At 38.4% G+C, this 16,141-nt stretch overlaps 1 protein-coding gene across 4 annotated transcripts in view; it reads right to left on the bottom strand.

Moving 5' to 3' along the window:
• Positions 1-16,141, bottom strand: part of FBXW11 (F-box and WD repeat domain containing 11) — a 76,444-nt gene that overhangs the window by 33,672 nt on the left and 26,631 nt on the right. For all 4 annotated transcript variants that reach the window (XM_050905171.1, XM_050905169.1, XM_050905170.1 and 1 more), the window contains 2 exons: positions 2,121-2,183; positions 817-1,042 (listed from right to left, as the gene is read on the bottom strand). In XM_050905171.1, the coding sequence (XP_050761128.1) occupies positions 817-1,042; positions 2,121-2,171 (277 nt within the window). In that variant the 5' untranslated portion in view covers positions 2,172-2,183. The remainder of the gene's footprint in view (positions 1-816; positions 1,043-2,120; positions 2,184-16,141) is intronic.

The following is a 16,141-nucleotide window of genomic DNA, read 5'->3' as shown; positions in this document are numbered from 1 at the left end:
CACATTTACCTTTCAAAGAATCAAATGAATCATTCTCCTCAGCAGCAAAAATCCAGGGATACAATTCCTACCAGAAATTAATGGGAAAATATATACAACTTGCCAGGAGATTGAAAGCTAGAGATTCTATATACCTAGTTATTACTGCTCCATATTTTTTTGAAGAAATGCACATAGCAAGTGTTAAGAACAGCTTGCACATTTGAACTATTGATACAGGTTTACACTGATCGGTGGCAGAGAGGTTCTGAGCAACAGAAGGAAGGAATCATGGCTGGACTATACAATAAAAATCCACAAGTGCTTTTGCTCTTGAGCCAGTAACAAGACCAGACAAACTAGATTCACTCATCTAAGCAGGCAGCTTTTTATTTAAGATTTAGGAAACCTAGAACAAAACTAAAATGTAATAGAGACTTCACAAATGAAAACACCTCTATAATGTTTTCTACACCTATGGGGTTCGTATGAAAAAGGAATTTAGACCAGAGCTTGCAGAGATACAACTTTTGTGACAACTCAGTTCCAAGTTGTTCCACTCATTAAACACAAACTATTCTTCAGGATATGCTACTCAAACTACTTTTACGTGGAACAACACTGGCATCCAGTGGCCAATTCAATTAATCACAGAAGTGAACGACTTCAGCTACCCTCCTGCCCTTCTTTTGACTAGGAAGCATCGCTTTATTTATATGAGACAATCTAAATCTGGAGGGTGTTCTGAAAAGTTTGCATACATCCGAAGTATTAAACAAAACAAAACAAAAAAATTATTTATAAATGAACGTCTTGTAAAATAAATATTAATTTTACCTGGTAACGCAGTGATGAAGTCCCGTTGTAACATGGGCTTCAAGTAAGAGTTAATATGTCCATGCTGATAGTGACACATTCGTGAAATAAGGTGTTCCACAAATTCAACTTGATCTGATTCAGACCACTGGTCAAAATATTTAATACACAAGTCTTTTTCCTTTTCGTAGTTTCCTTCCGATGGTCTTTTTCTTGAGACAATCACAGATGAAGTTCCATTACTTATCTGTTTTTAGAAAAGGAATATCAGTATTTAAATATAAACAATAGGAACAGCTTTGTAAGAACTCTCTCAAGGAAGAATATGTGAGAAGATGCAAAGAAATAATCAACAAACCTAAATTTTAAAACACATTCTTAAAGCTGTGAGTTACACCATATAAATTTCATGTTTTATAAAGATCAATGAAAGGACTTTGCGCACAACTGTAAGTTACTTCTTACACTGAAAGACTTGAATTCCCTTACACGTCTTACCATTTAAACAGCAAAGAACTTAATTCTTTTTACAACAAACTTTTCCAGATTCAACCAGTGGTTCCTGCTGCATATTGCAGTCTGCCTCCACAAATGATTTACACAGGTTCCAGCAGTTAAAATAATACACATTTAGAGACATACCAAAGTTGGGTATTAATACTCTAATTAACACAAAAATTCAAGACCCTCATGTCAGTGTTGAACTGCTTGTCCATAAATGAAAACTGAGAATTACACGATGTCAAGGGGTTTTTTTGTTTTTGAAAAACAGCGCGTGTCAATGTTTGGGACATCCACATAAAAACATCATTAAAATCCTGGGAGCTTTAGCTACAAATAAGGATGCTACAAGAAGAACACCCCAGGACTTACTGCTAATTAGTAAATAGAACCAAAGATTGATGCCAGGCTCTTCTGAGCCCTTCAGGAGACCAAGAGGGCTGCTGGGGAACAACCATCAGCTCTCTGAAATATTCCCAAACTTCTTCAAAGCAAATTGGTTGCAACTCCTTGCCATGTGAAGGTGTTGAATTTTTCCTTTTAAATGACAGTCACATGCTCAGAAAGGTTGAACTGCATTCCCAAGTATCCTTTGATGCAGAATTGTCCTTTCAAGGTCAGCACAAACTACAAAATCTGAGAAGATCTAGTAATTTCTCAAGTATTATTCATCGGCATCATCCTTCACTTGAAGGCTGAGCTAATTTTAGGATGATACAGTCAACTACATACAAGGATGATTATGCAGACGCAAGATTTGTTTCCCAAAAGCAGGAACACATAAAATCAGGCCAACTCTCTTTCTACGCGAATGTTAGTCCTACCTGCCATAGGGTATTTTTCTTTGGAGACTCATCTTCATTCTGATCCTCCATTACTGACGTGTTCTAGGAAAAAAAGAATTATGACTTCAATTTTTTATTCTATGGCAATTCCTTGCTCTACAAGCATTATGAAAAAGCAAATCAATTGAACAGATGAAATTCATTTTCCCAGTGAACAGAATTATCAGAGATTGCTGGCCGCAAAACCTGGGTATTATAAATAAATTCCCCTTTTAACTGACATGTTTATCAATTCTATTTACTGTAAAGATAACTCCCCAACCCCTCTTCAATTGCCTTTGACAGGTTTTCATGCAGCCTTTCAACGCTCTTCTCACTGGGAAATAAATTCACTTTCATCCTACTCAAGCCAAAGTAATTAAACCTGTCAAAGTAATCAACCAGCACTTTCTGCCGAAGTTAAATTGCATACATCTAGTTAAAAAAAAAAAAAAAAAAAAAAAAATCACTACACACTACTTACATGCAACAGAATGATTCCCCCCCCCCCCCCAGCTCTAGCTTACCACAAGGAGGAGGGACTGTTCTCTGCAGAACGCCTCTGTAATTCACTGCCACAGTCTGTGTCCTATAACCCTGGCATTCACCATCTTCACTCTGACTTAATTACAGTGCTCTCCCCACATCACAACTGCTCCTCCCTACTGTTTTCTTCCCTTTTGTTTGAGAACAAGAGATGTAAGAGTTTCTACAAACATTCAGCTGCAAATGTTTCTTTTAGAGCTTACCTCAGTTTTTCAAAATCTTTCACTCATTTCTTCCCTTTTTGTTTTTTAATTATCTGCTCCCTTTTGCTGTCCACCATCTATTTCCACCTACTAGTTGGTACCCCACACCTAGGCAACTACTGCTCAATTAGCTTCCCATCAACTCTATCCTCCCCATCATTCATGCCCAGGAGACACTAGCTAACTGGCAGAGGGCTATCGAGAAAAACAGAATGTCTTAAAACATTGTCTGTACTTATTTCAGCCTTCTTGCCCTCTATCAGCTGTCTCAGCAGAAAGAGGAACAACGCACTCAAGTAAAACACATGATGGTATAAGTCACACAATTCCTTTACTCTTGCCATCACAGATTATGGATTAACCCCTTAACGACTACATCCACCCCCATGCAAAACACAATTCCACCTCAAAAGCATTCACTGCTTCACCTCCCCCTCTTTCTTGCATAAGGGATGTACCGCACCAAAACCAGAAAACTTGAAAAATTAACAGTATTACCCCATAGGCAAGCCCTCCTCCACCGCCTGACTACACTGCTTTGTCTGAAGTTTACCCTGAACCCTTTTCTGCCTTGCAGTTAGGTATGAAAAAACATGCATCACACGGACGAAAGATTACATTATAAAAACTATGTCCACTGAGTGATGGAAAAACTCAAGTCTATCTAGTTATGACACACGTGACAATGACAAATACAAGCCAGGAGATGGCTAGTGGGGAATCCAAAAATGGACAAAGGCACTAAAGGTTTTGCATTACTCCACAGATACATATATTTTAGTGTTTCTGGACATATATAGAACAGTAACACTGGAAAAGTAAACCACACTTTCCACATTTTCAAAATTATCGTTTCTTGAGGGCCATTCCAGTTATTCATAACTACACACTGTTCATAACCAGCACTATCACGGATGTGCAAATGATGTGCAAACGATGCTCTCCCACCGCACGGTGCCGCAAGAGGGAGCACAAATCAGCCGTAGACTTACTGGTACCCAACTGGCCCACACCAGTTAAACTATTCTGGAAAGCAAACATGACTCCAGGGAATTATGCAGGTTTTTTTGTTTTATTATTTTATTTTAAATTTGAATGTGTAGAAATACTCATTACAGTGCTTATATGTTGTTAACAGTGTTTTCAATTAGTATGTCCTTAAATGAGTAAGGAACATCTCATCCCCTTTTGCAGTTGAAGGCTAAATATATGCATCGATCCTGTGAGCTAAGAGCAAGGAACAGGAACTCTCATTGAGAATATCAAACATGGATGGCTTGGGTCAGCATATTCGGCAGAAATCCCACATTATATCAATTTAGCCCCAACCTAACCTTCCTTCGGTAGGTCACAGTGAGACTCTGCCATTGCTTTCTTCTGCTCCTTTATTGGGAAACGTCTTAGAGATCATTGCTAACTTTCCCTGGGATGTAAGCTAAGAACTGTCTCCTAAATGTTACGTCTTTTCATTCTAGGAACATACAATAAAGCTATAGCAGAGCAGCACTGTAACGCAAAGTGTGCAAGAACGCAAACTTTACCAAAATGATCAGACTTCCACACTAGGCTATTGACTGCAGAGCAAGTTTTTGTCTTTGGTGTGCACCTACTCAATTCTACTGTGCCTCTGTTGCTGCCTAAAGAAAACTGGGCAGCAGGCTTTAGGGAGAGGCTACATCCTTGGCATGTCCATTGATACAAGGGAGAAGTAGGAGGAGTGCACTTCTCCTACCCCTCTCCACTTGTCCCTCTTCCTTCAGAGCATCAGAGCACAGTCTTGGCTAAGAGGACAGTGTCTTAGATCCACAAATGGGTGACCTGGCACAGCCAGTACCGCTGCTGAGAGATATTTCCATGTCCTCTCAACATCTGGGCCATGAATGTGAGGGCAGACTACATGAATTGACTTTTAGGCTGCAAATTTAACACTGTATTTATGTATTTAACTGGGAAGCAGGCAGCTGCATTATTTAACGGTATCTACTACTACAGTGTTTATCACATTTTCTCTCTTTTCCCATCCTAAACTCACTCTACATTTTCTTACTATATTTTAGAGCTTGAGGGTCTTAATCCTTCATTCTTTCCCCTTCTGCTCCCAAATATATAGCTTGTTTTCCTTATTATATCTTCTCTTCCTAATAAATTCCCTCTACTTCAGTCTTAAACACTTAATTTTGGGGGTCATTCCCCAGATCACATACATCCTAACTCAGACTCTAATGTGTCTCTAAAGCGTTTAAGCCTGCTAAGGGAAGACTAGAAGATGCCTGGGTGGATTCTGTCCTGTTGTCTGGAAGAAGCAATTAGACGACTCTAATCTGTCCTGTACATCCACAGCACTTGGCAAAAGAAGAATTTCAAAATTCCTAACAGCTGGTGTCACTACTCCTTGCTCGGGAAGGCCTCCAGCTCTGTGCAAGAAGAAAGATAGGCATCTACAAGTTCAACTCTTCCCTTCATCATGCTGTTCCCTTCTCTCAACCTGTACCTTGTTGTTTACCCCACCCACCCTCTACATAAAGCTACCGTGCTGGCCACCCCCGCAGGTTTCCCAAGTAGCTTTAAAGTGGCATTACCACGGACTTCATTTCCCTGCAGCTCTGCCGCTGAACAGCATCAAGACCCTGTGCAAACGATGACCTCTCATTCCAGTTACTCTGGCAAGTCCATGAGCCCCTGCAATGACTGAGCTGCACGTGCAGGCTCTGAAAGAACAGGCTTGATTTTTTTTTACCCCCACAACCACAAGAGCCTAGCAGCTTCTCACAGTGAAAGCGTAGCTTCTAAATATTGTCAATTAATCCTGTTTATAAGTTTATTTTTTCCAGAAATTCTTGTTAAGTTGCTCACAGCTCTTGCAAAAGTAGAATGATTATTTCCAACCAGCTGTCATTCCTTAATTAGTCAGCCTGGAATAAGCGCTCTCCATCCCCTACTGGGAATGGCAGCAACAGCGAAGTGGTAACAATAGGTCTAAGCATAGATGTTTTCCGTTGCCTTATAGTTGTTATAACCCAACTGAATAAAGTTACACTGAGAAAAGCCTCTGTCTTTATTTTCACTAATGGTAAACCCAGCAATGGCAGTAAAATTTACAAATTGCTCTACAAGCTGTAGATTTTTAAAAGCTTGTTTCCTGAAGATTTGCATCCCATATTCCTCACCTAGTTCTGCAATAACTTCAAGCTTTCTTTAGTCTTTCTGCTCCACAATACCACAAGTCTTTGGGATTTCTACGCAATGCAGATGAACATGGCAAACAGGTTCAAAAGTTACTTGGGGAGACAGAGCTACTGACAAGCACAATTACATAAAGCTCATTTCCTTTGGAGATTATGAAAAGCTTCCAAAATAAAAACAACCAAGAACGATCCCTAAAGACAAAAATTTTGTAGGTATTATAAAACTTCATAAATCACAGTTTCAATTAAGATCCTTAGATACCTAGTAGCAACTAAAACTGGCATCTCAAGCATAATAGTTCCATATATGTATGGTTGTATGACATTAGGTGCAAAAGCACCTAAGTTTTTCTGAATGGCACTCAGCCTGCAAGGCTCATCTCGCTCATGAGATACATGAAAAAAGCTGCATCTTTTCTAGCAGAAATCTATCAAACCTGTACAAGCTAACCAAATTTCTACCAGATTTCTGTTAGCTATAGGCAGGTAATGCTTGGGTTTGCACCATGCTTCAGGACTTGGGAGCGCCTTTAATCACTTAATTGACTCTGAAGAGAAACAGCATGGTGCAGCTTTGTTCTTTAACCCAGTTCTAGTTCCAGTATCAAGAGAGCAATTATAGACGTGATAGCAGTAATCCTGGGAACTGGGACAAGACACACAAGTTGCAGGAGTAGTACCCAGCAACGCAGACAACGTTGCTAAGTTTCTTTGATGAGAAACCTTTCCCTACCGAAGAATGGATTCACAGGATACAAAGGATGGATGGACAAAGCTAGACAATAGTTGTGGTACCTTGAAAAAAAGACTAGCAGTCTTCAGTTTTTATATTTTCAGCTACAATGAAAGGGAAAGCGACAGAAAACAAGAACTTCTATTTCCCATTACCCTTGAGATTACACCAGTAATTCTGATCTGAGTTAAAGACCAAACTAAGTCTTTAAAAGTCTAATTTTTGACAAAATTCCAACTCACTGGAAAAGATACCAGGAAATTTCAGTTAAAATTACAAAATAAGCAAAACTAATCAAAACAGCTCAGCTAAACAGGCTCTGAGCTCCTTTAACAAATCACGTCTACATCTGACTTTAGAGAAGTTGAAGAAACATAAAAAATATCTAATACATACTTGGGTATCTTGAAGTCAAACACAGCAGATTGAGCTCGAGCTCTGTATACTCAAATTGCCTTCTGAAACCAGCTCTGCCAGCACAAGGATTGCTGAAGGTATTAATTACACATTCACGCAGAGGAGGAGAGGAATCCACCATCCTGTGTGACAACTGGACCACATCAGTAAGGAAGAGAGCTGGGTAACCATCTTTACCATCTAAAAACGATGAGCATGTGTCCCTCATGGCTTCCTGCTTTTAATATAGCCAGAAAACCCCGAATGGTTTAAAGCATTTCAAAATGAATGCAAGCCTCTCCTTAGGATGTAATGGCCACCATTTTCTAATCCAGGAACCTGTTAAACAGTGTTTATTAACAACATCTTGATACTTGATCAGGGATAGGAGGCGATTTTCTTCTTTTAACTACTGAGAGACTCTTAATAAAAATATACTGTAGCACAAACGCTAAACGAAGTTGGAAAACCACTAACTTAAACTGCACAAGATGTGAATCAACTCTTCTCACAGCAAGGACCAAATCCCTTACTTATTGCACCCCTCAAATCTATACATACCAGTCTGCAAAGAAACGCAAAAATACTACAGTGCTTCCAAATGCCAGGTCAGAAATAGGTGGTCACTGACAAAGTGTGCTTATCCTAACCACTGCAAAGATTCATCACTTCAAAAAATTTCTTCAGGAGCATAGCCATAGGCTATATACAGAGGAACGACAGAAAAGATTCCCGTATCAAAGGAGTAAGCATAAAAAGGTATGGACATTTATTCAAATCTGGTCAATAAAGATGTTTGGCTTCACAGAGAAAACAGCACCAGCAACAACATACTCCAGCTAAGGAGTTTAACCTCACTCAGGTTGCCTATAGAAAATGGTTCCTTGCAATATTTCTCCATTAATTATGTAACAAGATAAAATATGCCTTTTTTTTTTTAATTTGGTGAGATAATCAAGTCATACCTTTTTGAAAAAAAAAAACAAAACCAGAAACAAACAAAAAACCCCCAAACCTTGAGAAAAGTAGAAAATAGAGCCCACAGCCAAATGATTCTCCAAACAAAGACTTTCTGAAAGTATTTGATGGTAGATAAACTCAATCCACTGTCCACAGTCACTATAAAGCACTTGGAAAACAAAGCTCTAAGGTTCATCAAGTTAAACTTGATTTAGTTTTGGGTAGTCCCGTGAGGAGCAGGGAGCTGGACTCGATCTGTATGGATCCCTTCCAACTTGAGATATTCTATGATTCTAACTTGAAAGCTAACTCTGCTGACCATGGACATGTCTGTATTTGACACCTGTATTAGTAACTGCTTGTTTCAGCTTAAATTAAACTATTTATGTAAGCACTAGAGATTTGCACAAATTAAGCTCAATACGCTTCATTTCTTACCTAGCTAGTTATTCTCCCAGTTGCCAGGTTTTATTTTAGTGCAGTTATTGCTGGAAGTTCAAACAAAAATATACTTGAAATACCAAAAGAGTCTACCAAGATCCAACAGCTGAAGGCAAAATTAGAAAAAAAAACCCTCTCATACTGAAAATAAGGCATCATTTTTATTTGGCCTCTGACTAACCACCAAAAAGTTTACAGGAAGATAGGGTAAATTCAGTACCAGCAGACAGTTATCCAGTTTGTGTTTCAAGTCATGAAAAATGAACACCGTAGTTTGACCACAAGTTGTAGATGTGATGTTTTTAAAAGATACCTAACACTTTTACATACCCGGGTTGACACCTCTCAAGGGCCTATTTTTTTAGGAAGTTTTGTCCAGAGCAGTAAAACCCCCAAAACCAACAGTTGCCTGCTCCTGTCTCTGCTCAGAGAAAGAAAAACTCAAGTCATTCTTCACCTAAATGTTCCAGAACAGTTATTTTTTGCAGGTTCAAAAGAATACAAGCAGGTACTAAACAGGTTATCTTGTTTAATCACTAATGCTTTGATGACTGGCAATTAGTACCACTATTTTAACTTTGTTTCTGAAGTATCAGTCTTCACCTTAACCTCATTACAAAATTAATTTGCTGAGCTTCTGTAAATACGTAACTGCATATCTCTTAATCTTCAGTATGTCTGACTTAACGTGAAGCGTCTGACTTAACATGAAGTTGTTCTCAGAAGTCAGATCAGTGTGGGCTGTGTCCACAGAGGACTAAACTATGTAACTTGTTTTAAAAATGAAATTATACATGAAAATGATCAGCAGTTCAGAATTACTATTCTGATCCAATTCCACAAAACACTAAGCAAGGGCTCCGACTCCATCACAGACCTTTTGGTGATGGCACATCCTTTTAATAGGCAGTGGTATGCACAAACTGCAGTCCGAAGCTACCCAGCGCAGCAGTTAATTTGTTAATTCATACCCCAATCTGCAAAGCACAACTGCCGATGAAGTAAGTACCGTAACAGCAAAATCACCCTGCTGGCTTTTAGAACTTCAGAAATAGTGTAATAGATTCTCATAAAGATTAGTATTAAAAAAAAAAAATTATTCACTGATTAAACTAGGAGACAATTGAGGATGTAATAAGAAACAAACAAAAAAAGTGCTACTTTTGTCCAAATTACCAGCTGTTTTCCAACATGCCTGTATTTCTACTCAGCAAACAGACATCACTAGAAAAAAAAACAATTATTGCAATCCCAAGAGATATCCAGTGTTTTCAGCAGCAGGTATAGTTTCTAAAATTAGATGGGGAGGATGCTTTTGATCCACCAGCCAATTCAAGTTCTCCGTACTTTTTTTTTTGTGTGAATATGTAATAGCTCATTACTTCTTAGGGGCAGGCTTACCTCACCAGGTACTGCGGGATCATGTCTAACATATTCCTTGCGTAACTGTTTCAAAGACAGTCTAACTCTCATTTAATTTTCTGAGTGTCTGGAGTAAAGAGTCAGTAATCAAAAACTGCCTGTATCCATCCTATATTAATATGTTGTATTTACAAGGACAATGAGTACTGAATTGTGTAATTGTAGCAATTTGATGACTCATCCCTGCACCATTCCGAGTACCGAACCATGAAGGCTTGCAAAACTTGCACATCATGCAAACTATTTTGCTGAATATAAATGTTGAGTCCCAAATATACTTTTTTTTTTTTTAAATCACTTTCTCTACACCTGCCCCTCAAAACAGAAAGTACCAGTTTTATGCAGAATCAGCTTACTAAAAAAAAAACAAATGCAGTTTTAAATTCAGCTAGGCAAGGTTTGGGAGCTACATTCAGCCTGTTGTAACATTTTCCACAGTGCCTACTTGCTCAGCTCAAGCTGGTAGTCGAAAAAATCTGAATCAATAATAATAATAATAAATAATTAATAAATAAGTAAAATAATCTTAGGTTGTGAAAGAGCATCCAGCAGTAAGGGGCAAGCAGCAAGTCTTACTGCAACGCTCCACCTGAGGCTTACTGATCATGTTTTACTTCAGACGAAAACTGGCTTTATTTTCTAACCAGCTGGACTCTGCAGCCCTTTCCCAGCCTAATAGGAGGTTTAATTATACCTTCAGCTTACAAGGGTTTCTTGTTTTTCAGCTGTCTCAGTTCATGCCTTTAACTATACGGTCACTCAGCCTTTCTTGGCAGATACTGTATGTGTGCAGCACATTAGCAATCCACATTCTTGCCCAGAGCAGAAAAATCTCAATACTTAGATAATATGTTAAAGCAGTCATCAGGCTTATCATTGATATTGCTGCAAAGGGTTGCAATGACTTTCCTAAAACATTTCTGAATTAACTTTCACAACTCTAGAGTACAAATACCCCAAAAGAGAAATCCTTTCCACCTGCAAATCATAATTTTAACAGCAAAATGTTTACATCAGAAACATCAGAAATATGGCTATGACAAACTGGCTGTAGAAAGGTGCACAGACACTAGGAGCAAGGTACTGGCTTTCTTTTTTTCTTTTTTTTTTTTTTTAATCAAGAGAAGGTACCTCATGTTCTCAGCTACAATTACTGTTATGGTTTTTGCACTAACAATATTGCTAATGGTTCATCTAATTAATTTTCAAAATAAACCTATTTAGGTAGAACCTATTTGCACTTCTAATCTTAATCCATCACGAAGTAAAACAGTTCTTCCTCTGTACATTTAAGACTCAAGGGAAACTTCAAATCATGTTACCTATACAGTGAACTCGTTGGAACTACTGAAGTAAATGCAACACGTTTTCAGAGCTTCCTCTGCAGCATGGACACTTGTCCCACGCTACATATTTGTTCAGACCATTTGCATCTACAACTATACCAAAAGCTACCCTAAATAACTGGATTTTGTTAGGCAGTTAGGAGGATTAGATATGTCAAGCTTTTTTTTTTTTTTTGGTATAACAGAAACATTAAGCAGTATTTACTACCTTAGAAACTCTCTCAATACCTAGTAAAGAGCCCTTTTAGCTTTTATTTCCCATATAAAAAAAAGGGTCACATATGAAAACGTGAGGGGAAAATACTGGCTCAAGATTATAGTAACTTTTCTTCCTTCCAGAGCAGATGCAAAGAAACCTCTTCATATTCACTCATCTATTCATTTATAGGACTTGTAAAAGGAAAACAAACTATTTAGAAAGTTGCACTTCACTGCTGACTGCTCAAATTAGTACATCCATCAGAACCACTTTAACTGAGGAATTTAAGCACACAAACAGCAGCTGACTTCAAGGACTCCATAAGCAGCCAAGACATTTTCGAGCTAAGTGATGCATCCCTGCAACACACTATTTCTACATTAGCACTCATGTTTCAAAGCCCTGAACCAGCTTGCATGCACCTCCTACAAGCCAAGTAGTTCAAATGGAGTATCGTTTCCAAAAGTGTTTGCACTGTGTGGACACCCCGAGTCAGGTGCAAGGCAAAATTCATATTACACTTGATGCTGTACAACGCTGTGTACAAAAGCTGTAAGTCGTACATTTTTCTCTGCACTATTTTCATGGGTAAACAAGGCAGAAAACATACCACTCCCCTACACAATTAATAAGCCTGTATAACAGTATTTCAGATTAAAGGTAGGATAAGTAACATCTCAGAAGCAAATTTCAGGCCAAGCTAGTAATTAGATGACTTCAGAGTCATCAAAAATAAATTAGCCTATGTTAAGATTAACTACATTTGCAACTTGGCTGCCTGATGCAAAGTTAAAATACTTCAAGGGTTATTCCTAGATTCCCAGAGGGAATTTAGGTTCAGATCTCTGCTGCTGGTTCCATGTGAAATCAGCTCTGTCCAAATTTAGTTACCTCAACGAGCTGGCCAGAAGACAGGCACAACCCTCAACATGAAGGTGTCTAAAAAGCTGTATGAAGGACAGGACTTTAACGGGCATCAGAAATACAGACACTGCAGCCAGTCAAAAATCCAGACCATTAAGCCATTTTTTCAAAACCTGATCAATTTTTTTCTCATATCTACTACTGCTTAACACCTGCACTGGTGCTTATTACCTTTTTCTTCCCCTAAGATCTAGAAAAGATCTGCAGCCCTTTAACGCTCGAGCAAAACAATGAAATAGAACAGAAGGAAGAGAAGCAGCGGACATTTACTTCCAGCTTGAGAAAAGTGGCTGAGCAACAAACACAAATACCACATATCGAAGCACACATAACTGAAGAATAATTTAAAAATAAGCAACTCCAAACAACTACAAGCCCACAGCTGCAAATTCACTGGCATTAAATACTAATACACTAGGACTGGAGAACCAAAAGAAGCTATAAGCTTCAATTAAAGATTCAATACTTTCCTCCAAGCATGCCTATGTATTTTCTCTAATTTTTCTAAGACCAGATTCTGGCACTTCTTCCTCTGCATCCCTTCTTGCTTTCCCTGGCCACCAGAACTACATTAGAATTTATTCTCATTCTTTGGTTTTTGTTCTTCCCCAAGGATCAGCAAAACTTTAACCAGATTTTGAAGAGGTTTCTATATAAACTTTTTCTGTAAAAGTTATAAAAAGGTTACTCAAAAACACTGAGGAGTCTGAAATAATAAAATTGCAGTAACCCTCAATTAATTTGTCTTTTGCAAAATAGAAGTTATTTGCATACAAAAGAAATATAGAAAAAGCAGCCACCACAATGAAATATTCAATAAAACGCAAGCCTAAAACCAGTCAGCTACTCCAAGAAACAATCCCGTGCTGTTCTAAGTCCAGTTTTTTCCTCCAAAGATGTATGACAACTTATTCCAGATTTCGCAACTCATGAAACTGTATCAATCCATCGTAACTATTCAGGAAATCCTAATCACTCATTAATTGTCTGAAACACAATCTTCTGCTTATACACAATTTCAGCGTGTTTTTGTAATTGCTGATATCCAAGCAACCAAAAACCTGGAGAAAGCCTTACCTCAAAAAAGGCTGCAGACTAACTTCAGCTAAAGAAAGAAGCCTTCAGTAATACAAGATGTAAAAAAATACCCAAATCATTTTTTTCAAACATCCACTGAGCCTTGCCTGGGGTTAGGCAGACACTCTGCATTCGAGTGCTGATTTCATCTAGGTATTAAAAGGAACGTGCAATTGCATAGTTTATATTTCATATGATTTATATAATGGACATCTAAATGCTCCTGACCTGTAAGGCCAGCACCACTTCTCCCCCTACAACTTCAAGATACAGTTGATTAATACAAAAAGCACATCATTATATGACTCTACAGAAAAGGATTTGAGAACAGGAGGAACAGTTGCCCAATGTCTCCAGTTCCTCTTTCTGGAAGATTATTTTTAATCTGTATCACATCAGTGACTTACTTTACGTTACAGCACAGCATCTTGTAGAGGCATAAATGAAAGGTGGTAAGCTGTTGCACGGGGCAGCAGATCGAAAAGGCAGGGGACAGCTGAAACCAACATATTGTGCAACGAAGCCTTGAAACCAAAGCTGTGACCACCGCAGCGTGCCAGCAACCATCTCCTTACTTCCTGAAGACAGTCGGGTTTGATGGCACTTCAACAGGAAAACTGCTGTATGTTTCTTTTACTTCTGAACAAAAGGATAGCATTGTACAAAGTTCCAGCTATGGTTTCTGTGGCCTGATCCAGACTCTGAAAGGGCTTTTGCTTCCGACAAACTGCACCGAAGGATAACTTTGAAGTTAGCAGGGCTCAAAAGAATTTAATACATACTGCAGGACAACATAAAAGTCTCTAGAGTAGAGTGATGACAATCACTTAGCAGCAGGCATCCTGCATTTTTACTATTCAGGTACTGAATTCAAAGGCATTTTGTCTAATTCTTATAATTTTTCCCAAAACACATACTTACATATAAGCTTGAGACTTTCAGATTACATTTGCTCCAACAACCTGAGCCTAAGTGTACAGAACCGTACATGGACTCCTGTAACATTACGGTAAATACTTTTTTTCGTATGATATGCCTTGAATAAATTCTCTAGTTCAAGTATCTTCAAAAGCAGACAAAAGTACTATGACTTTCAAAGTTCAAGTGTGCATTCAAATTCTGCAATCATATACACAACTTTTAAGATATCTTCACCTGATCCTTGTTTAAGTGATTTTTCAAGTAGGGCATTTTATTAGCTACTGAATAACTCAGAACTTTAAAGTCCATTTTCATTCCTTAGTTAATTTTTTTTTAATGTAGATTTTTTTGTATTTTCTATCAAATTTAAACTCTAACAGCCCTAATCCATTTAGTACAATGACATTCAACATTTATCAGTTACATCACGCAAGGAAAAACAGCTGAAGTGTCCATAGACATGCCAAAAGACATTTGCATTCATACACTTTATGGTAAATATTTAGCAGTTTATTTATTCAAAAATAATATAAAAAAGTAGAACAGATGCAAAAAAAACCAGGTTAGAAGTGTAGTTTGGATCATCCCTAAAGCGTGGCTTAATAATTGCATCAAAAATTGTGTGTGAATTTGAGGAATGCAAAAAACATGTAAGAATTAAAACGCAAAGAGCTCAGCTTCAACAGCTGAGAGTTTCTAAAAACACCAGTGCAATGCCACTGAACAGAATTCAATACTTACAAAGTGAAAAGGTTGGGATGAAGACGACCTATATTATTTCTCTAGGGCAACAAAGTCAACTCAAACTTCTGAAGTATCTGTAAAATCCACTTGTCCGAAGCACTGGGAGACCATCCTGTGCCACAAAGTAATGCCTTTCCGTAGTGGGGCTTTGCAAACATGACTATTTTGCCATAGAAATATTATGCAAAGTAGTAAAAGGTTTTGGTTGTAGTTCCTTCTTTCTCTGCTGTACCACTTCTTCCATACTTGACAGATGGGTATTGGTAAAATTGGTTCAGTCCTGCTGTTGGGTTTGTAGACAGCTGTCCTATCCTTGACTCCGATGCCTCCTTTGATTTATTTGGATTCTACCACCATTTCAAAGGATCACAAAAACCAAACCACATATGTGAAGACTCTCATATGCCACAGCCTTGAAGACCTACAGAACAACTCATCGGGATGGAAATAAAGGAGGCCGAGGGAAACCTAGGAACGGCCTACCTGCTAAGCACCCCAGGAACTTTTTACACTGGAAGAATAAGTGTCCTTATGCTGATGACTCTTAGAGCGGAACCATTAATATCGGCAAAATCATTACTAACACTGGTATCAAGACTGCTGCTTAATTCCCCACGAGCAAGGAATCCAATCCTCCTGCCAGTGACGTTTCTGATAAGAAGTCTGACAGTGCTGCGTGAAGACACTGCACAAACGTCATTTCAACCTTAGTGGGAAATATTTGATGATATTTTTCTGTTTCCTTGAAAATTCTTCCATGGGAAATAGACCAAACCCCTGCAAGGAAGAGGACTATATCAAATATACCTGGAGTAGACTGCCTTGCATTTCCTTCTCCTCTCCTAAGAAAGATTTCACTCCCTGCCAGCATAAGCATGGCACTACCAGAAGGCAGGCAGAGAGCAAGGCATATTACCTAGCAAA

This window comes from Gymnogyps californianus, chromosome 14 (assembly GCF_018139145.2).
Source record: "Gymnogyps californianus isolate 813 chromosome 14, ASM1813914v2, whole genome shotgun sequence".
In the NCBI taxonomy this organism is placed as follows: domain Eukaryota; kingdom Metazoa; phylum Chordata; class Aves; order Accipitriformes; family Cathartidae; genus Gymnogyps; species Gymnogyps californianus.
Note: the sequence above shows the minus strand (reverse complement) of the source record. Positions and strands in the feature narration are given on the sequence as shown.